Raw genomic sequence first — 24,276 nt, 5'->3', positions numbered from 1 at the left:
TGGCCGTACTCCACCACGGGACGTGCCGGCAGTGAAATGGTCCAGGTGAGCATATGAGCAATGGGATAGCAAGGCTAACAGTGCGAACAATCACATCAGACACATCACATAGGACATCATCAATACAACCTGACAAAGGGGGATAAAAAACAACCTGCGCAGTATATAGAGGCCAATCGACAAATTGGAAAGACCAACGAGGTAACCTGTCCATCGGGAAGCAGGGAGGGAGCAAGAGAATCAATGGAAAGTGGTCACTATTGCAAAGGTCGTCGTGTGGCAACCAGTGTAATGAAGGGAGAGGGAGGGAGAAGAAAGAGAAAGATCAATGGCAGAAAAGGTACCATGACCAGCACTGAAATGGGTAGGCGAGCCATCATTAAGAAGGTACAAGTCATGGTCTGCAAGAAACTGGTCTATGAGAAGACTCCAACTAGATGGAAATGCACTGCCCCACAACGGATGATGAGCATTAAAATCCCCAAGAAGGAGGAAGGGAGGAGGAAGTTGCTGAAGAAGGGTAGTTAAGGCAGTAGGTGTAAGAGTCCTGTCAGGAGGGAGATAAAGATTGCAAATCATGACCCCAGAGTCCAGGTGGACCCTAACAGCAACAGCTTCCAATGTAGTTTGAAGAGGAATCCATATGCTAGCAATGTCTGTATTGATCAACGTACAAATGCCACAAGAGGCCCGCAGGGGGCTGACCTGATTTCGACAGAAAGAACGGAACCCACAGAGGGCTGGCGAGTGATCATCAGTAAAATGAGATTCCTATAGAACCACACAAGCTGCAAAGTAAAATGAAATAAGGGATTTCAGCTCCAGAAGGTGACAGTAATATCCATTACAATTCCATTGGATAACCACACAACAATGATTCAGATGGGGAGGGGGGGGGGGGGGGGGGGACAGGTTAAAGCCAGTCATGCCGCCGGGTCACCATCCGTAACTGACAAGGAGGGGGCGACATCCATGAACAGCAGGTCAGAGTCAGGTTGCAAAGGTGGGGATGGAACCTCTGGCGACAGCAGAGGCTCCTTGTCCTGGGACTTATGTTTCTTCCTCTTTTCTGTTTGAGATCGAGGAGAGCTGTGCTGCAAAAGGGAGCCAGCTGCAGCAAGGTCTGGAAAAGAAAGAGAGTGGGTGACCTAGGAATGACAGACCATGGTTCTCATAGTCGTCCTGTGGCAGCAAACCATTGGCCTCGAAGGTGCCAGGAAGGGGGTCCCAGGAGGGGCACCCTTGACTTGACTGGCAGACGCCGAAGAAGTGAGACACTTCTCTGGCTGGGGAGGGGGAGCGGCGCCCAGAGGGGTGGGTGTGGGAACTGCAGGGGAGGGGGCGGAGAGTGGTTTGGGACTGGGGTAAGGAAGGGGAGGAAGGGATGAAGATGTAAATAAAGCATAGCTAGACATCATTGATACGGGATGAAGAAGTGCATACTTCTTAGAAGCCTCAGTGTAAGTTAGACGATCAAGGGACTTATACTTCTGCATCTTCTTTTCCTTCTTATAAGCCAGGCAATTCGGTGAACATGGAGAATGATTGCCATGACAATTAACACACAAAGGAGGGGGAACACAGGGACTCCTCTCGTGGAGTGGACACCCACAGTCACCACAGAGAGGGGTCTGCGAACAGTGGGAAGACGTGTGTCCAAAATGCAAACACTTAAAACAGCTCATAGGTGGTGGGATGAACAGCTTCACGTCACATTGATAAACCATAATCTTGACCTTCTCAGGGAGGGTATCCCACTCAAAGGCCAGGATAAAGGCACCAGTATCAATACGATTGTCCTTCGGGCCCTTCTGTCCACACCAAACAAAGTGAACACCCCACCATCCTAGATCGTCCCTTAGTTCCTCATCAGTTTCAAGCATGAGGTCCCTGTGAAAAATTACACCTTAAACCATATTCAAAGAGACGTGGGGGGTAATGGACACAAGAATTGTGCCAAGATGGTCACAGGCACGAAGGGCCACAAACTGGGCAGCTGAAGCAGTTTTTATCAACAATGAACCCAACCGCATCTTTCTCAGAGAATCCACTTCACCAAACTTGTCTTCAATGTGTTCCACAAAAAATAAAGGTTTGCTATTGGTGAAAGTATCCAGATAGCGGGACAAAGGTTTCACCCCTAGCCGACAAGTCTGACCCTCCCCACGGGGTAGCCATCGAAGCGAAGGCCGAAGGGTCAGAAGAAGCAGCACTAAAAGAATCAATTCCATTCAAAGAGATGACCATAGAAAAACAGCCAGAGTTCTGCACCCGTATGCATTTCATTTGCATAGTGTCTGCTCTGATACCATCCACTCTGATCAGCGGCTCTCCTCATGGGTGCCACACAGCCACAGCAAGGGCCATCTGGCATGGCAGCCATTGCCGGCAGTTCCAATGCTCCAGGATGACAAACAAATACTCCTAGTCTTACATGAGTAGGTCATAGTTCAGGTATCAGAAGTGTGATCCCTGTGTTTCCAGGGGGCTCAACCAAAAGGGTACATAGCGACCCCACAATACAGCCTGGCTACCATGCTGGCTATGTACCCTAGCATCAGACAAAGATGTGAAGGAAAAGATGGAAGGAACTAGGAGGGCACATGCCGGAGACACTAGGTAACATGCTCTTCCCAAAATGGCTCACACTATGGAATAGAAATTTAGTAATGGAGGTCAAACCCCAGATGGGGGACCAGAGGATGTCAAAAGAATGAGGTAATTACTCAACAAAACCAAATCGTAAAGCCAACATAACCAGGAGGATAGTGCGCCAACATAAACAAGAACACTAAGAGAGGGAGAGGAGAGGGTGGAGGGGAAAGAGCAAGGACAGGAAAGAAGGGGAAGAGAAAGGAAATGCAGCCTGGGAAGAAAGATGGCTGCAATAGCTCGGGGCCCTGTGCTCACCATGCACGTACTCATGAAAGGACCACGAGCCCCCTGGGGGGCATCCAGGACTGGTTTCAGGAGGAGGAGGATGAATCATCACAGCTCTTCTAGCTACCACACAAACAGATTGTAATATTATTAAGCCCTTGTGATCTGCTTTGGAGAGGTTGGTTGGTTGATTTGGGGGAGGGGACCAAACAGTGAGGTCATCAGTCCTATCAGATTAGGGAAGAAAATCAGCCCTGCCCTTTCAAAGGAGCCATCCTGGCATTTGCCTGAAGCAATTTAGGGAAATCATGGAAAACCTAAATCAGGATGTCCAGACACAGGTTTGAACCATCATCCTCCCAAATGCAAGTCCAGTGTGCTAACCACTGAACCACCTTGCTTGGTTTACTACTTTGGAGAGAAGGGTGCATAATCACTATCCACCTCCATCTTTGTTACCTGATCTTGCCACTATTTTGTAGAAAGAATGGAATAAGAGTTGCATGAAAACCATACAGGACCTGTATTTACCTATTCTAAGACCAATGAAAGCCACTTGGAATGGTAACAGTTTCTCTACACCATATTAGGCATTATAATATGTTGCATTGTTGAGCTTTTAAATCTTTGTCCAACCCCTATAAATTGTCTTAAGGTATCAGGTGCAAGGAAGGCAGGAGTGGGGAGATTCTAAAGGTCATGAGTTGGGTAATGATACCTTATCTAAGATCCCAATTTGACTTACATGTAAGTATCTGCGTGCTCCCACATGGATGGAAAGAAACTGTATACAGAAGAAAGGGAAGGGAATGGGTAAGGACTGCACAAACTGTTGGCTGATTAGCATTACCTTCATCATATGTCAAATACTTAAACAGGTCATGCAATAGACAGATGAGAGAGTGTTCACAAAAAGAAGAAGAAAGACTGCGTAGTGGTGTTGAGGCCAGCATAGATTTAGAGTAGGGTTTTCATGTATGCCATAGATAGATGGTGTCTCACATGATATAAAGGAATCAGGAGAGGAGAATTTGACTGGATAGCCATAGATTTCTCCAAAGCTTTTGATAGGGTAAATCACATGATACTGTTAACAAAATTTAACTACCTGACTCATAGAAGAGTAGTAAGTTGGGTAACAGCACATAAACACCATATAAAACAGTTAGTGAGGGTGTGTGGCTTTATGTCCCCAGGTATTGGCAATAGAGGTAAGTGTACCATAAGGCAGTTCATTAGGCCCATCACTGTTTCTGATTTATATCAAAGATGCTGGGAATGGAGTAGTGTCAGGAATAAGACTGTTTGCTGAGGGCATAAGGAATAGAGGGTATAGAGGAAAAGAGGGTATAAGGAATGGAGAGAATTAGAAAAATGAAACATCCTACGCAAGGGCTTAGACATCACCATGAAACTACATTGAGAGAGATCCAATGCTAGCAGGTGTGGAGAAGAGTCAAGTACCAGCTTTCACAAGTAGCAAGAGTAGTATAAAAAAGAGTAAGAATTGGAACCAGATAACATCACAGCTGAACAATACTGTCAATATGTTAGTGGGACCCATCTGGTGGCAAACTATAGTGGGTATTGCACATAGATGATGGGTTAAAAAAAGACAATGAAGCCTGTACACGTGTTAATGAGGTTACTGAAATGTGCAGGAATGGAAACAAAGAATAAAGCCTACTTGTTTCTTGTAAGATCCAGATGGATTACCCTACAAGGAAATGGGTTTTTTCATAGATATAGCTATCATAAGCAGGTGAGGATGCATCAGAAGATACAGATTACAGATTGATCACATATGAAATGTATTAGAGAAGAAAAGATTAATATTGCAAAACAAGTGTCATGTTCTGTAATTACAAGGGGTAAATACCCACAGAAGTAAGTATTTGAACTACTTACCATGAGACACCCTCACTTATTCCTAAGGAACTACCACTAAATTTAAATACTTGGTTCACTAGTTGCAAAATACCCAAGAAAATAAAAATTATCATAATAGCAAATTTAGTGATAACATGTAAAATACTGCATAATAAAGCTAAAGTTCATGAAGTAACACAATTCATGGCTTCATTGTGGCTCAGTAGTAAAGATAAGTCTGAAGGGTTATGGTTCAATTTCCACTCAATTCAAAGACATTGTCTATCTGTTAAGATGGAAAATGTGAAGCTGCACCATGCTATGGAGTCCACGTCCAATTTTCAAATTGCAGTTCTCCCCCCCCCCCTCCCCCTCCCCCTCCCCCTCCCCTCTCCTGCCTAATTGACTTGAAAAACCAGTTCAGATGTTGTAGAAAGGGCATGCAACCTTCAATAGGCCATCCAAGTAAAGTATTGTGGTGTTAAAATCAGCCTTCAGGTTGAAGACAGCTTTACTAATGTGTGGCTCCAATTCTGAGTTAATTGCCCAAAAATATTACCCCATATAACATCAAGGAATGAAATGATCTGAACTAAACGATTTTCAGAGTATCAAAAGTGCTACTGTAGATAATATTTTACATCTATATCTATACTCCACAAACCAACATGCTGATTCGTGGTCATAAGCTTTTCAATCTCTAGGAAATTTATTATGTACAACTCAGAATATGTTCTAGAATTCTGCAGCAAACCAATTTTAAGGATCTTGATCTATAATTTTGCAGGCCTGTTCTGTTACCCTTCTTATGTACAGGAGTCACTTGTGCTTTTTTCCAGTCACTTTGGACTTCACACTTGCTGAGAGGGCTGCTATAAATGCAAGCTAAGTTAGGGGACAATGCAATAGAGTACTCTTTGTAAAACCAAACTGGGATTCCATCTGGACCTGGCAACTTATTTGTTTTCAACTCTCAGTTGAATGCTCAGATGCTGGGTCCGCATCTCGTGGTTGTGCGGTAGCATTCTCGCTTCCCGCACCCAGGTTCCCGGGTTCGATTCCCGGCGGGGTCAGGGATTTTCTCTGCCTCGTGATGGTTGGGTGTTGTGTGTTGTCCTTAGGTTAGTTAGGTTTAAGTAGTTCTAAGTTCTAGGGGACTGATGACCATAGATGTTAAGTCCCGTAGTGCTCAGAGCCATTTGAACCATCAGATGCTGGTATGTTTGTATGGTTCTTCAGTGTGAGTGATTTAAATGTGGAACTTTAAACTTTGGATTTTGTTTAGCTATTTTCAAGTGTCACACCAGAATGGTCAATAAGTGGTTGGATGGAAGCCTTAGACCAGCTTAGCAATTTCACATAGCACCAGAATTTTCTCACGTTCTTAACAAGATCTTTTGCTCAATTATGCCAATGGTAGCTGCTGTATGCTTCAAACATAGATCTTCTCACAGATGCATGAGCCCCTACTAATCTTTGCCTGTCGTCATTTGCATGCTTCCTTTTGAACTGAGAGTGCAACAGCCTTTGCTTCCTCAGAAATTTCTGAATGTCTTTGCTAAATCATGGTGGTTCTTTTCCATCCTTAATCCAGTTACTAGCCCCATACTAGTCCAGAGCACAATTTACAATCTGTTCAGACTCTGCTCATAATTCCTCTATGTACATCACACTGGAATTAATTGATTGCAATTCACTGTCTAAGTGAGATATTAACAACTGCTTATCTGCTCTTTGTAGAAGAAACACTCTCCTACCCTTCCTGACTAATTTACAAACTTTTATAACTATAGTTACTATGATGACATCATGATCAGTAATCCCCATCTCTATACTGGCACCATAATAACGTCCGGTCTGTTTATAGCCACAAGGTCTAAGATATTTTCTATGTGTGTAGGCTGCTGAACTAGCTCCTCAACACAGTTTTTGGAAAACATGTTGAAAACAGACTGTTTGTCTGTCTGTACCCCTGCAATGAATGCATAGATGTCCCAGTATACACTCAGTAGGTTAGAGTCACATCCAACTAGTATTGCGTGATCTGGATTTCTATGAACTACTGGCTGTGGACTTAATTTGAAAGACTCTAGAACTGTTACAGCAGAATCAGGTGGCCAGTAAAAACATCCAACAATTAACTTTGTTTCACCTACACCTGTTATATGCAACCAGATACCTTCACTGTCACATTCAATTTCAACCTCAATAGAGGCAATACTTTTGTCAACTGTAATGAACACTCCCTTGCCTTTGATATCTAATCTCACCTTCCAATAAATGTTCCATGACTGTCTCAATATCTCAGAGGTTTCTACTTCGGGTTTTAGCCAGCTCCCTGTCCTAAGGATCGTTTGAATATGAGAACTTTCCTGGAGCACAGTAAATTCTGGAACTTTGTTATGAACACTTTGAAAATTTACAGATAAAATATTGACAGTCAAAGTGTCTTTGACAATCAAAGTGTCTGAACTTGGTCTGATGTCCCTATGTGTGAACTGAATGGCGAGCGTTCATCAGAATATCTCAAACTACCGTCTAACTTAAAAAACCTCCTTGTGCACTCCACAAGTACTCTACTACCTGAACAGCTGCTTCCTTTGTGTAGTGCACCCCTGACCTATCAAGTGGAGTCCTACAATTCTCCAACCAATAACACAGGTCTAAAAATCTGCATCCAAGACCATCACAAAGTTGACAGAATCTTTGGTTGAGAACTTTCACTTGACTCCGAACCATAGGAGCTCAATCAACTCTGGGTACAATGGAGCAAATTGCAAGCTCTGCTTGCATCCTGCCAACAGCCTTCACCATCTATGCCAGTCACCTGTATGAAATGAGGATGGCCTAAGAACCCACTCGAAGTATCATTGGTGCCATTATGAGCCACAACTTGCAGATAACTGCACCATGCATGCTCAACAGCCATAGGGAAGGCTACCTCCACATCTTGGATGAGGTCCCCTGGCAGACATATCAAGTCTAATTAGTTTCCTTTCCAGCACTGAACCCTATCTTCCTAAGGGGTTCCATTATGTGCCTAATGTTGGAGCTCCTGATAACTAGCAACAGGCATTGATCATCTAAGAGCCCTCTGGCTAATGTAACAAGTTTCTAACAATGTCACCTCCAGGAACTTGTCAAGTTTCTCACATCTGTGGGGCCTAATGAATGTGGCATCATCATATCAAAAGAAACAACTATGCTTTAATGCAGTTGTACGTAACGAAATATCCTCAAACCTTTCCATAAATGGGTTTGTAACTGCTTGAGCTAACAAGCCTGCCATTACAACACCACCCATCTGGTCATAATATTGACCATTATCCAAAAAATAAGATGATATAAGAGTGTGTCTCAATAACACAATCATGCCACTTCCAAAGGATTGGGATACTAGGTCTAAAGAGCCTTTGATAGACACATTTATAAACAGTGCCGCCACATCAGAAATAACTGTAATGTCACTCTTGTTAAGTTAAAGATGATAAATTCAGCTGATAAGATTGGTTGACATCTTGATATGATGTGCACAGTGACCTACATGTGGAGCAAGGAAGCTGGCTAAGTACATCATCAGTTTGTACATTGGTGAACCACTGGTGGATATGAGGTGAAAGAGCATCCCATCCCTATGGATCTCAGGTAGAGCAAGAATAACAGGTGATCTTGGTGTCTGAGGGAGAAGATGCTTTACCACACTTTCTTCTAGCTATGAGCCGGTAAGAAGCTCAGATGGGATCTGTATTATTCTCATCATTGTACCGTGTGAGATCTTCCAGTAAGCATCTTCATCCACTATCATGCATCACAGTCCATGTGTTCCATAATAATGTGTGTCAACAAGAGGAACTACAATGCTCTCATCACTGCATAGTATATGCATTCAACATTTTTACATTATGTATCTCTAAGGGGAAGAAGTGTGGTGCAACTTATAATATATGAAAAAAACTGTGTGTGAAGAAGACTAATTTATTGAATTCACTATCCTTCCTGCTATGCTATTGTGACACAAAGATGATTCCACAATGACTCCACCATCTCCAGAAGGACTTTTCAACATGCCAGCTTCATCCTACTACAAGAAAGTATCTAACACAACAGGAAGCAGATGGATGTAAAGGGATGTGCTCTTATGGCCTTCTGTCTCCAACTATCAAGGGATGTCACTTCGACTGGTACTAGGCCAACAAGGCTATGGTTTCCCAAAAAATGTCAATAAGGAAACAAACAATGGAGAAGCAGAAATGGAAATTAGCTGGTTTTCACAATGACATGGTGCAGACCGTAGATCCTCTGAACACACTGTCACCAATTTGGCAGTGAGAGACATAGATGCAGGTGTCATGTCCTCATTTTAAAAAAGGGCATATCTTTGTACCTTTGCCATGGGCTGAGGGACTTCCCTGTCTGTGGAATAATAAGTGGCATTGAACAAGCAGCCTGTAAGTTTGTCAATGAAATGGCTGATGAATTACATCATGGAATCAGCTACATCCTTATGAAAGCAAAGCCACCAGCACCAAATGTGACCTAGGCTGAGTGCAATGCCCTGCACACCTTATGCAATTATAAAAGCATTGTGGTTCTTCCTGCTGGCAAGGGTAATGCAGTTGTAATTGTGGAACACACAGACTATGATATGAATATCTACACACTAGTGGATAAGGACACTTACCAAAAGTCCTGAAGTGACACCATCACTGATCATAATAAAAATAACATTTGAGCTTCTTATGTATTCGTCACTGGAAGAAAATTTGGTTCAAGCATCTTCTCCCTCACTCACCAAGACAAACTACCACACCACCTCATAAAAAAGTGAAGCACCTCAGAAGGGGAGGAGGACACTAAATGAAACTTGACGGGTTGAACGGGTATGTGATGTTACTGTGAAATGCAAACTTTTGTATTTGGACATGCCACCCTTATATTCCAGGCTATTATGCTGTGATTGCTTGAATTTCTTATTGAAACTGAACAACATGCGTCAATAAGAAATTCATCTGGTCACAGCATAATAGCATGGAATATTTTAATAAGCATTTATGATGTTATTCCAGTGATTACAAAATTTAGTCAAATTTCTGAAGAACTTAGCAGTATGAGCCCACTTACCAATATAACATTGCACCCCCTCTGGCTTGGATTCATGCACTGTTCTAGATGAGAATTGTGTCATTAAGCCATTGTATCATGTCTCAAGATCAGCTGGTCAACACTTGTCACAACTAGTCCTTTATATCCTAGATGGAGTTAACATCCGAAGTGGTCCCAGACATGTTCTATTGGTGTTAGATCTGGGGATCTTGCTGGCCACAGGAACATCTCAGCATCATGTAGACAGTTCATAGAAACATGGGCCATGTATGGATCAGCATTATCCTGTTGAAAAATAGCACCACATTATTGTTCCAGGAGAGGTAACACCTGAGGATGCAACATGTCCATGACATACTCTTGTGCCATCAGAGTACTCCTAATCAACACTAGCCATGACCTGAAATTGTACCTTATGGCTCACCACACCATGATGCTAGAAATAACACTTCTGTGCCTCTCCAAGATAGTTAAATAATGGGACCTTTACCCATGTCCAGGAAAGTGCAGAACCATGAATCATCAGTGAACACAATGTGATGCCATTCATTGGAAGTCCAAGCTTTCCACTCATGGGATCACTTCTGGTGCACCCATATGTGTTGTGGTGTCAATTGCAGCCTACCCATGGGATGGCAATTCCCCCATCTTGCTGCTGCTAGTCTCCAGGCCAAAGTGTGGGATGACACAGAATGTTGCAAGCAGTTCTTTGCTTGTTCCTGGATGGCAGTCAAAGATATAAAGTGCTTATAATGTGCTTGGTGCCCAATACAGTGATACTCTCTTGTGGTAGTCAGGCCTACCCTCATGTTCCCATAAATTCCAACACTGAGATGCTGTCACATCCAAATGTCTCATAAATCTTTATATTGTGCAGTTCTACCAACCAGCCTATGGAAAGCCTCAGTCAGATCCCTTTCAAACAAGATCAGGCACTGATAATGCTGTCTTGGTCAAATACGCAGTCCCTCCATGTCCTTCACAATGATCAGTCAACATCTGGTGCTGTTCATATCCTACCAGGTCTGGTAACAACACTAAACATGAACAACACAAATGCACTCTGATGGTCATTATACATGTCAAAGAGAATTGTAATTCTAGTGATTTACATACTAGATGATGGTGTGTGCATGTGCAAAGTTACATTGACACATGACTATGACTATAGAGCGCAGTGTACTGAGTGAGGTGATGCAGTGGTTAGTGCACTTGATGCATTCAGGAGGCTGCCGCATTCTGGTGGCCAAACTTAGGTTTCCTGTAATTTCCCTAAATCACTCCAGGCAAATACCAGGATGATTCCTTTGAAAGGGCATGGCCAATTTCCTCCCCCATCCTTTATGAAATCTAAGCTTGTGCTCCATCTGTAATTACCTTGATGTTGACGGGGTTTTAAACCCAATCTGCCCCCCCCCTCCCCCCCACATAGTGTATTTATGCACTGCCTAAGATCCACATGGGTGGGATGCCCTTTCATCATTGTGTAAACCATTGGTTCAATGACATACAAACCCGGTGAGGTATTTGGCAAATCTTGTAGCTCCACATGTGGGTCACTGTGCACATCATATCAAGATGTTAACCAGTTTTATAATCTGAATTTATCATTTTTTTACTTAACAAGAGTGACATTATGGTCAGTATTCATGTGGTGGCACTGTTTGTAAATGTGCCCATCAAAGACTCTTTAGACCTAGTATCCCAGTTCTTTGGAAGTGGCATGGTTGTGCTTGAGACACACTCTTATATCATCCTATTTTTTCGATAATGGCCAGTATTATGACCGGATGGATGGTGTTGTGATGGGAGGCCTGTTAGCTCAATCAGCTACAAAACCCTTTATGGATAGGTTTGAGGATATTTCCTTAGATATGACTTCATTAAAGATAGTTGTTTCTGTCAATGCATTGTTCTTCATTTGGGTCCACAGTCTTGTAAAACTGGAAGAGTTCCTGGAACATCTTATCTCAACAGCATTAACAGTAACATCCAACTCACTATGGAAGTAGAAAAAATATGATCCTTGTCCTTCCTAGATGTCCTTGTCCACCACAAATGTTATGAATGCCTTTGCTGTAGCACCTGGAAAAGATCAATGTACATTGATTTGTCCTTGTGTTCTGTCAGCCATCATCACCTGATAGATATGTACACTGTGATACATTCCTTGCTGCATTTGGCAAGAATGATACTGTACACCAGCAACCTTAAATCATATCCTCCAGAAATAGTATACAAGAGCATATCAGCAGCTCATCAGAAATCATTCCTCTTGAAATGGCCAATGATCACTTGACCAGGTTCACAGTATTTTAACATGGTTGAAAGCCCAACAGCATTTTATTCAGTGTTAATGGATGTGAGATTCTGCATTCTTACAAATTTGTGGAGAGATACTTGTATTACTGTAAAGTTATAGCGTCATGTCCATCTCAAAATTTCAAGTTCATAATGGAGAAATACTTGGTTTTTTACTGTTCCATACAATTTTATAAATGGATGCCTTTTTTACAATATTGTCTTGCATCTTATGTTGTTATCTTTTAACAAATAATCTGCTCACAGTTTTATGATTCCTTATCTCAACAATGTCCTTATAAATATCAAGCTGTACTCTATTTTAAATATGTTTATCTTTCCAGGCTCCTGTGTCATTACTTCTGACCTCATCAATACAATGGACAATGCTACAAACACCATCCTTCTGACAGAAAATTACACTTTGGCTGCAGCGCATTGTTACGTAGCCCCAAGATTTGCTATATTAATAAAGAAATTGCCTGAAACTAAAACTCTGGTAATACTTTACAATGAACAACAAAAAACGATTCTAATGATGCTATCTAGTGATACTGAGTATAGTTGGTTGTTACTCTGAAGAATTTTGATGCAAAGATTCTAAGTTATCATGTATGTAAGTCATATTTGGTTTTTAATGCTGTTTGTATGTGTCTATCAGGCATCAGCTGAGTGTGAGTGGTTGTACTTCCTTATTTTTGTTGGTTTTAAACTGTGCTGGAAGAAAAAACTAAATATAAGTTGCTCTACTGTGTACAAATGGTGGAGATATGTCAGTCTGTTAAGATTTCATATCAACTGTGTTTTGAAACTGCAATATGAGTACATCAGTGCATGTATTACATAAGACAGCTGTTGTGACCTCTTTCATTTCATTATAAATGTTTTATGCATAATATTCAGGTGTTTTTAAAATATTGCTGTACTTTATCACTTCAGAATAAACAATCACTAGTAACGCTCGTAAGGATCATATTCACCTTAAAACTATTTTCCATGTTTGTACATATTGGACAGTTACGGTTAAATTGATGGTGTTCCAAGTGTTGCAGTGCAGGCTGTACACATCACAGGATGCTGAAACATCATAGGTAAAACATTAATTGGTGCGCTCATGGAGTATGCCGAAAAAAATAATAGTTTCACTTTGTGCCAGCAGGTGAAAATATGAAACTGTAAGCAGTCAGAATGTGTAACGTTTCCTGTTTTGATGTCAGTATGCTGTTTGTTGCTTGGCAACATGTGTTAATTTCTTTTTTGAAGTGATTATTGGTGTAAAGGATCAAGAAGGTTCAAGTTTTCAGTGTGAAAGCAATTGCTACTGAGAAGAAAGAATGTGCACTGCTGGTAAAGTCGTTATATCAGAACAACAGCAATAGCATTGCTGCTTTGCAGGAATATCACTGACAGAAGCTGCTGTGAAGAGACCCTATGTCAAGAAATGAGCTAAAGAATATAATCAAGAAATTTGAAGAAACAGGTGAATTAGGTGCAACAGGGGGAGAGAAGTGACCCATTCCCATGGCAGTTGCTGTAGCTATAGCTGACCAAGCAGCCCATGTCTCAAATTCTGCAGCCAGTGCTCAAACAGTGTCATAGAAATCCTCTCTACCCTGAGCAACAGTTCAAAATTATTTTTTGGCACATCTTACACTGGTATTCCTACAATATTCAGAATTCACACCAAATGCCATGACTCTGCTCATAGTTTTTTGGCACACATGGAAATGGATGACAACTCGCTGAGGAATATTGTTTAGACAGACAAGGGGCATTTTGCCCTACATGGTGCTGTGAATGCACAGAACTGTCACATTTGGTGTTGTACTGAACCACATATTGTGCTAGTACATCCACTACACTCAGTTTTTGTGACTGTATGGTGTGTTTTTGCAAGATCATTCATTCTCAGTCCATTTGTCTTTGAGGAGATAACACCTCATGGACCTGTTAGATGTATAGTGACATCTGCACATTATAAGGATGGCCTTGTGCAACACATGATTCCAGCTTTCCAAGAACACAACTGTGTCCGCACCACTATTTTCACACAAGATGTGGTGACACCATGTTTCGCTAGCCAGGTAAGAGGTTTGCTTCGAGAAACCTTTGGTAATGATTGCATTATCTCTAGGCAATTTCAGGATATGTGACCTTCCAGGTCTTGCATCTAAATCTGTGGACTTATTGTTGTGGAGATATCTGAAAGATCGTATCTATCAGGGATGTTTCTAGATTCTTCCTGATACAAAGGACAGCATACCTCAACATATCACTCCGATTACACTGGATTTTCTATGACTAACTATCAATTGTGCTGTGTTATGGATGCAGCATGTTGCTGAGTCAAGAGACCATATTAAACATGTTGTAATTTGTGACCATGTCCTAACAAACGTGCTAGAACCATCATTATCATGTGTCTGATCATTTCTCCACTTTTCCTGCACCCACGCTACATTCTGACTGCTTACAGAGCCATATTTTCAGCTGATGGCAGAAAGTGGAACTATTATTTTTTCAGCATACTCCACAAGCGCACCAATTAATGAACACACAGACAATGTTTCAGTATCCTATGATGTATACAACCCACACTGTAGCACTTGGAACTCCATCAAGTTTTTATAACCACCTGGTACATGTTGACAAAGCAATAATTCTTCCCTCTTTCATTTACAGGCTGCAAGAATTTATGCTTGGGAGTACTGCACAGAAATTATACCTACAACAGAAGGAAACTATGAAATAACTGTCAATGGGGAGGCAGTTCCTGCAAAAAGTGGACAATATTATTATCCTGATGACTTGGAGCTACATGATTTGAAGTAAATTCATATTTTTGTCTTGAACATTAATCATTTGTCTTGAACATTTGAAGTATTATATGTAAATCACAAAGGGAGTGTTTCTGGAATAATCATTTAAGTACTTTGGTAATTTGCCTCAATGAATTAAATTATATTAGTTTTATTGTTTATTACTGAGTGTTCCCTCACAAAAAAGCCCACATAGTTGAATCAGTAGTGCACTTTTTTATCAGATTCAGTGTTCGTAAGTTGAGTCTCTTGAAGCTCTAAAGCTTTCTTTGCATGGATTCCTTTACAAATTAGTTGTTTTAGTTCTTCTGTGTCATTTTGTTTGATAAGAAGAAAAGTGTTATTTACTTGTAGATGCACATTAAGTTCACATTATTTTATTGTGATACTGTTTTGTTTAGAGCACAAAATGTTAACACTTGGCCTGAGTGATTACCATGTGTAGTTGTTCAACGTTGTGTGAGTTATCATCATTTGACATATCTAGCCCCTCCAACACGGAAATGAATTACAAAGAGGATTTCAATGTGCATTAGAGAGAGGGTAGGGCAGTTGGAAGGTTGGATGGCAGCAAGGGGGTAGGGTGGGAAAAAAAATAATCATGTAGCATTATTGGCCAGGACGCCCCATCTGGGGAAGTTCGGCCGCCAAGTGCAGGTCTTATTTCAGTCAATGCCACATTGGGCGACTTGTGTACTGGTGACGAGGATGAAATGATAATCAGGACAACACAACACCCAGTCCATGACTACAGAAAATCTCTAAGACAGCTGAGAATCAAACCCAGGCCCACTGCACGTTAGGCAAGAATGTTACCACTCAGGTAAGCAGATGGACGAGGTGGAAAAGAAGGAAGTAAAAAGACTGAAGGTGCTTTGGTGGAATATAGGGCTGTGTAGTGGTGGAATGGGACCAGCTAAGGGGCTTGATGAGTACGGATGACAACTAATGAAGGTTGAGGCCAGGAGGGTCAGAAACATAGGATATATTGCAGGGAGAGTTCCCACATGTGCAGTTCATAAAGGCTGATGTTGATGGGAAGGATCCATATGGCACAGGCTGTGAAGCAGTCAATGAAATGAAGAATGTCATGTTGGTTGGCATGCTCAGTAATGGAGTGGTCCAGCTGTTTCTTGGACACAGTTTATGGGTGGACATTCATGTGGGCAGACAGCTTGTTGGATGTTATTCCCATATACAGTGCAGCACACTGGTTGCAACTTAGCTAGTAGATCACATGACTTGTTTCACAGGTAGCTATGCCTTTAATGGGAATAGGTGATGCTTGTGACTGGACTAGAGAAGATGGCGGTAGGATGCTGTATTGGACAGGTCTTGCTTCTAGTTACAAGGATATGAGACAGAAGGCAAAGGGCTGGGAGTAGGTGTTGTGTAGTGATGGACGAGTATATTGTGTAGGTTCAGTGGGTGGCAAAAATATTGCTGTCAGAGGGGTGAGAAGGACAGTGGATAGGACATTCCTCATTTCAGGACAGGGTGAGAGGTAGTCAAAACCCTTGTGGAGAATGTGATTCAGTTGTTCCAGCCCCGGGTTGTTCTGAGTCATGAAGAGAATGCTCCTCTGTGGCTGGACAATGAAACTTTGGAAGGTGGTGGGCAATTGGAGAGATGAGGCATGGAAAATCTGTTTTTGTACAATGTTAGGAGGATAATTAAGGTCTGTGAAGGCCTCAGTGAGACCATCAGTATATTTCAAAAGGAATCACTTGCCACTACAGATGCAATGGCCACAGGTGGCTAGCCTGTATGCAAGGGATTTCTTGGTATGGAACGGATTGAAGCTTTCAAAGTGGAGGCATTGCTGGTGGTTGGTAGGTTTGATATGAATAGAGGTGCTGATGTAGCTGTCTTTGAGGTGAAGGTCAACATCAAGGAAGGTGGCTTGTTCAGTAGAAGGACCAGGTGAAGTGAATGGGGAAGAAGTAGTTGAGATTCTGGAGAGATGTGGACAGGGTGTCCTCACCCTCAGTCCAGATCATGAAGATGTCATTAATGAATTTTAACCAGGTGAGGGTTTTGGGATTATGGATGTTTAGGAAGGATTCTTATAGGCGACCCGTGAATAGGTTGGCATAGTATGGTGACATGCGGGTGCCCATAGCTGTACCCCGGATTTCTTTGTAGGTAATGCCTTCAAAAGAGAAGTAATTGTGGGTGAGTATGTAGTAGGTCATGGCAACTTGGAAGGGGATTGTCAGTTTGGAATCCTTTGTGCACAGGGAAAAGCAGTGTTCAATAGTGGCAAGGCCAAGGGCATTAGAGATGTTAGTGTAAATTGAGGTGGCATCAGCAGTGACAAGCAGGGGGCACCATGTGATTAAGGAACAGGAACTTTGGAGAGTTGGTGAAGGAAATGGTTGGTCTCTCTTATACAGGATGTCCCATTGATCTTGACCACCATAAATAACTGTTTGTCTAGATGCAAATTACAAAATGTTTCAAGCAAATATTTTTTAGCCATCAGGCGGACCTCAGTCAGCATGATTGCTTTTGTTGTAGCTTTGTTTTTTACAAAGATATGAACAGCGGCATCATTTTTTTAAATGGCACCCTGTATGTTTTATTTGGTAATTCATTTCCTCTCCTAAAGACCTATTCAAAAATGTATCACAGTGTACCATTCATTGTAACACAATGGCAACAATGACTTTGAGCCCGGGATCACAAACTCATCCACTTGCTGGAGTTGTGAGGAAGCAAATGAAAACCAAGTAAAAACATAACACAAAATTGACTTTGACTCTCCAGTACCACTTCCCAGGAGTAGAACATTCAAAAGTGCGCAAAGTGGTGACCCTGGATACCGATACACTGGTGCACTCATTGAATGAAAGAATTATTTACTGCTTCCAGTGTTGTCTGCTGAAGAGAATTACAAGCAAGCACAATACATTCCTGTATGTCCTCTGGAGTTGTTGGAATATTGTGATAGACAATTTCTTTAATGCATCCCCAAAGAAAAAAGTCCAGAGGATTTAAATCAGGATCCATAGCAGGCCAAGTAAATGTTCGTCCTCAACCAGTCCATCTGGCAGGATACCTTCAGTTCAGAACATGATGTGCACACAAGGCATTATGTGCTGGGCATCCATCGTGTTGATACTACATAAGCATTCTGGTTCTTAGCAGCACTTCATCCAGAAGAGGAGGAAGAATTCATCTGAGAAAGTTGGCATACACTGTGCCGTTTAGATTACCATTGATGAAATAAGGGCCAATAATTGTAGTAGCAAGCATCCCACATCAGACGTTAGCTCTTCACTGACACTGATGTTCCACCTGTCTAAGCCATTGTGGGTTTCACTGGACCAATAATGCATGTTCCTTGAATTTACCTGTCCTTTGTTTGAGAAGTAACATTCGTAAATAGAACATTGGAGCAGAAGTTCAGGTTGGCAAGGATTTTCTCCTGCACCCACTGACAAAACTGTACACGATTCTGGAAATCATTCCCATGCAATTATTAATGTAGGTATACATGGCAAGGATGGAGCCAGTGACATGTAAGATTATGATGTACACTGGTTTTAGGAATGCCAATCTCATGTTCGAGCTGCCATATGCTCACAAGCAGATTCATAGCAATGGAAGCAAGAACAGTAACTTCGGCAGCTTCGTCTGAGCAAGTGCTACAACAATTGCGTTGTTGTGGGTTGAAACTTCCTGTTTCCTGAAGTGTTGCAACAAGATGAGAAAACCATCCACTGGGAAGGTGGGTTCTTGTCAGGATATCGCTCTCTGTACAGCTCCGCTACCCTGTAATATTTCGCCTACCTTCAACAACAACAATAAAATAGATGTTATGTCGATGCAGTTTGTAGGAAGGACAGCTTTTACTGTATGCCTACTCTACACTACAGTATTTAAAAGGACTAAACTACTGTACTAAATGTATCTGTACATAAGAAAACAGTATTGCAATTACTGTTCTGGTAACTTACATTCCCCGCCGATGAGTAGCATTTACTACCTTCTCTTCGTTGGTGTACATTCTACTCACACAACTCTTCAACTGACAATGGTTGACAGAATGACAGGTGTGCATTCTACTTATGTTTACATTTGTCCTCTGTCAACGTCAGCACATGGATGTGTTCCGTTACCCCAAGTACCTGTACTAAGTGCTGGGATCGTCATGTCAATGTTGTGTTATGTAATTAATGACATTGTGTTTCAGTGAAGGTTACACTGTGATACATTTTTGAATAGGTGTTTAGGAGAGGAAATGAACTACCGAAAAAAAATACAGGGTGCCATTTGAAAAAGTCATACCGCTGTTCATATCTTTGTAAAAAAACAAAGCTACAACAAAGGCAATCAATCATGCTGATCGATGTCTCCCTGATGGCTAAAGAACATTGGCTTGAAACATTTTGTAATTTGAATCTGGACAAACAGTTATTTATGGTGGTCAAGATAAATGAGACACCCTGTATAGGGGAGTAGGTTGTGGGTAATAGACTGAAAGTGTTAGTCTGCTGAAGATATTGGTCTACAAAAGCAGAGATTCTCTCAGTGGGGGCACAGTAACTGGCCACAATGGGGCATCCTGGTTGACTAGGTTTATGAACTTCAGGAAGCATACAGAATGTACGGGTGCAAGGAACGGTAGGGGTGAGGAGAGAGATGGGCTCAGGGGAGAGTTTCTGGGATGGGCCTATGGATTTGAGGAGAGACTGGAGAACCTTCTGGAGTTCTGGAATGGGGTCACTGTGTCAGGGTTTGTATGTGGATGAATCTGACACATGTACCCCACCCTCAAAAACTGTCTCCCCCACCACACAGAATTCAGAACCTAAACAGACCCAAAAACACAGTGCTGAACTTCTGGCCTAAAATCTTACCGCATAGAAGTATCAGTCCTTTCCAGAGGCCTTACCTTTTGCCCCACTCCCAAATTCAATCACACTGAATTTGTTAAAGACCTTTGCTCCTTCTCCTGGTTCCTACAGTGGAAAAACTTTTTCACCACCAACCCTACCAATCAGACTAAAGCTAAGTTCCATGTTGAACCCTGCCTGACTCAGTGCTCTCCTCCTTCCAGCTGTGATCCATCCCCACTGCCCCCAATCACCCCCTGTTAACCTTCCAGAATTTCTTAACATCAAACATTGTCTCACCGTTATTGCCCAAATCCTTCAAAATCCAAGCTAACCTTACACCCACAGAAAGAACTGCTGTCTACCACCTATTGATCACAACCTTATTTTCCTACCTGTTGACAAAGGCTCCACCACTGTGGTTTTGAACCACAATGATTACGTGGAAGAAGGATTCTGCCAGCTCTCAGATTCATCCACTTACAAATTCTGTCACAGTGACCTCATTCCAGAAATGCGGCAGGTTGTCCAGTCTCTCCTCAAATTGTAGGCCCATCCTAGAAACTCTCCCCAGAGTCCATCTCTCTCCTCACTCCTGCCATTCTCCACTCTCTTACCTTCTACATGCTCCCTGAAGTCCATAAACCCAATCATCCTGGATTCCCCATTGTAGCTGGCTACCATGCACCCACTGAGAGAATCTCTGCTCTCGTAGACCAACATCTTCAGCTTGTTACCCACAACGAACCCTCCTGTATAAGAGATACCAACCATTTCCTCCCTCAGCTCTCTATAGTTCCTGTTCCTTTACCACATGGTGCCCAGCTTGTCATTACGGATGCCATCTTCATTTACACTAACATCCCTAATGCCTTTGCTCTTATTGCTGTTGAACACTACCTTTCCCCATACCTGACAGATTCCAAACCAACAACGTGTGTCCTAGTTGCCATGACCAACTACATCCCCACCCACAATTAGTTCTCCTTTGAAGACATTATCAAAAAGAAATCTGGGGTATGGCTATGGGCATCTGCATGGCACCATCCTATGCCAACCATTCATGGGCCATCCTAAACACCCAGAATCCCAAGACCATCATCAGCTTCAGACTCATTGATGACATCTTCATGACCAGGATTGAGGATGACAATACCCTATCAGCATTCCTCCAGATCCTCAACACCTCCCCCACTCGCTTCACCTGCTCCTACTCAACTCGACAAACCACTTTCCTAGATGTTGACCTCCACCTCAAAGATGGCTACATCAGTACCTCTGTGCATATCAAACCTACCAACCACCATCAATACCTCCACTTTGAAAGCTGCCACCCATTCCATACCAAGAAGTCTCTTCCATACCAGCACCACCATCTCCTTCTCCAATCTGGTCACAATTCCATCAAAGGCAGGGCTACCTGTGAAACCAGTCATGTGATCTTCAAGCTAAGTTTCAACCACTGTGCTGCATTCTACATGGGAATGACATCCAACAAGCTGTCTGCCCACATGAATGTCCACCGAAAAACTGTGTCCAAGAAACGTCAGGACCACTCCATTGCTGACCATGCCACCCAACATGACATTATTCATTTCAATGACTGCCTCACAGCCTGTGCCATCTGGACTCTTCCCACTGACAGCAGATTTTCTGAATTGTGCACGTGGGAACTCTCCCTGCAATATATCCTATGTTCCCATAACCCTCCTGGTCTCAGCCATCATTAATCATTGTCCTTACTCACTGAGCCCCTTGCTGTTCCCATTCCAGCATTACAAAGCCCTCTATTCCAAGTATTTTAACACAAATTTTGCAGCTGTGGAGGAAATTTTGTTGGCCAGATAAGCTACCTAGATGAAGAATGGTGCTAGAAATGTCATAGTGAAACATGATTCTCACTACCTAAAAATCTATGATCATGCTAAATTACACACACATCTTGTGGGAACGCAGTGAACTAAGGCAACATAAAGTTGTTTATTCAAAAGTAGAACACATTGTGATGGTGTTCTGAACAATACTACAGAAAAACATATCACAGACAATTTAATCAATGGGAACAGAAGATCCAGCTAACCAACACATAAACTAAGTCTAAATAGTGTTTTGGAGCAGACTGTAGAAATTGTGGTAGATGTAATGACTTAGCCTGTATATCTTCAGGAAAGCTGACCCATATTGTACGTTTTGATTTTCACCAAAAACATCACCTGTGTGAGTTACACAACAGGAGAACCTTAGATTCATTATAAGCTGCAAATTTGCTTCAATTTTCTAAAATACCACTAATTTATTGTAAGTGTTTTTCAGAAAATGATTTTTTATCTGTAGGAAAATATGCAAGGGATGTTTTAAAAAACACACTGAAAATTGTTACAGTGAATAATTATGTTTGGTTATCATATTTACTTTTAACATGTGCAGTTCCATAATATATATATGCACAAATCAAAACAAAAGTATAAATTTAAAAGATGTGAAGATGTGGGCCTAGCTTTCTAATTTTAGTTCTCCTTAAGAGCTGTCACATATGTTATATGTTATATTATAGGTGTTTTGTCTTTATAAGAGTCAGTTGTATCAAAAGCAAAATTTGCTTGAGAAAACTATAAAACTGCAAGGAGAGAGGATGGCTTACAGTATCTCTAATGGGCAAAATTTTAAGTACTGCCAATACACACACATATATATATATATATATATATATATATATATATATATATATATATATATATATATATATATAGGAAGATAAAAACTATTCTAGAAAAAAAAAACTATTGCCTGGTTGCAGTGGGGTGTCCATTTAATTATCATTTCATTCTAGCAAAGCTGCACACTCAGTAACGGTAACTGTTCTTTTGGGAACAGATACTACCATCATATATATTCTAGCTTCTGCAACTGTTGGTTCCTCTCTCAAGAAGGAAAGAGGGATGGACTGGGGAAGGTTTGAAAATAGAGGGAGGTCACTTAAAACCTCTGTTGAACTCACTGAGCATGGAAATTCATCCGAAAAACACAAATCAAGCTGCATTGTGTAATTATGCCAACATCTCAAATGAATAATGCTTTTTTTTTTTTTTTTTTTTTTAACAAAATGACTGTGTACAGTGCTGTAAGAAATGAAGTATCATCTGTGATATAAGACATTATGAATTTTATTGAAAAAGACAACTACATGCAAGATCTGCAATTAGACAGTTGTGAATGGCTATATTAGCTTCCCATCCAGGCTGGAACTCCAGTCACTCCCCTGTCCCTCCCCCACCTCTCTCTCTCTCTCTCTCTCTCTCTCTCTCTCTCTCTCTCTCTCTCTCTCCACACTCCCACACCCCCTCTCTCCCTCTCTCCTAATTGAATAGTAGAGGTGTTGAGCTGTCAACAGGACATAAGTAACCAATTTTAAATGACACATCCAGTTGGAGACAGGCACAATTAAAAAGACCTGAAGTTTCTATTGTTCAATTTTAAATGGCTCAATAGATTGTGTTTGTGATAAAGAAATATGTATATTTGTGAAATTCCTGACTATTGCACACTTTTATCTTTTCTAGGCTCACCCTCCATGAGAATGGCCTTATAGAAATAAGATCAAAAACCACACAGCTGTGGGTGCAGTATAATGGTCATTTTATGGCAGTCAACATTCCAGCATTATATAGTTTCCAGACATGTGGTCTTTGTGGAGACTTTAATGGAGATTCAAGTAATGATAATGGTGAAGTATTATTACTACACTGAGACTATGACAAACAGTTAAAATATTTCTCCAGTTGTACAGGCAGCAAATGCTAACATGTGATACCGTCAAATTATGTACTTCATTGAGTTTTTGAAATAGTAAACTACATAAAACATTAATAGTTTCTGTGGCTTAATGTTTTTTATATTTATTTCCTAATGTCTCCTAATCCAGTTTCCTCCTGCCGTCAGTAAAACAGAAAATTCCATATGTATAGTACATAATGAATTTTTTTGCTCAAATTAAAATATCTGAAGACAGAACAATTCTCACCAAAGAGGACATTCATTAAGCAGTAGACAAGTATATAGAAAAAGGTGATTGGCAGCTGAGCTTTAGAACAAAGTACATTCAGTTAACAGCCACAATTTGTATATACCTGTCCATCACAAAATTTTAAAATTTGTTCCTTAGTTTTTGTAAATTTCCTATTAAACTCTAACATCCATATGAATTTTAATTAACTTACTCGCTTTGCCTATATCTGAATATGAGGTTGGATACGAATGAAAAAACCTGACAAATAACCATGCCAAATAATGAATCCACCGAGCTCCACAACTAGCATTTGTTCTTATCACAAATTAATATTTTCTATTAGTGAACTAACACAAAAAAACTTTTGAATGCTAAAAACCTACAACATACAGGAGTCAAATGTGTCAATATTTGTGCATATGAGGTATACATGAGAACGAAAAAGTATTTTTAAAAT

At 41.3% G+C, this 24,276-nt stretch overlaps 1 protein-coding gene across 1 annotated transcript in view; it reads left to right on the top strand.

Moving 5' to 3' along the window:
- LOC126298412 (uncharacterized) overlaps nucleotides 1–23,680 on the top strand; it is a 538,508-nt gene extending 514,828 nt beyond the window's left edge. Inside the window, exons 21-23 of the mRNA XM_049989733.1 lie at nucleotides 12,498–12,652; nucleotides 14,836–14,981; nucleotides 23,374–23,680. Coding sequence (XP_049845690.1) covers nucleotides 12,498–12,652; nucleotides 14,836–14,981; nucleotides 23,374–23,560 — 488 coding nt within the window. The 3' untranslated portion in view covers nucleotides 23,561–23,680. The remainder of the gene's footprint in view (nucleotides 1–12,497; nucleotides 12,653–14,835; nucleotides 14,982–23,373) is intronic.
- Nucleotides 23,681–24,276: the final 596 nt, after the last annotated feature.

The sequence above is a fragment of the Schistocerca gregaria genome, chromosome X (assembly GCF_023897955.1).
Source record: "Schistocerca gregaria isolate iqSchGreg1 chromosome X, iqSchGreg1.2, whole genome shotgun sequence".
NCBI classification, from domain to species: Eukaryota; Metazoa; Arthropoda; class Insecta; order Orthoptera; family Acrididae; genus Schistocerca; species Schistocerca gregaria.
The sequence above is the reverse complement of the archived record's forward strand: the minus strand, read 5'-3'. Positions and strand labels throughout refer to the sequence as shown.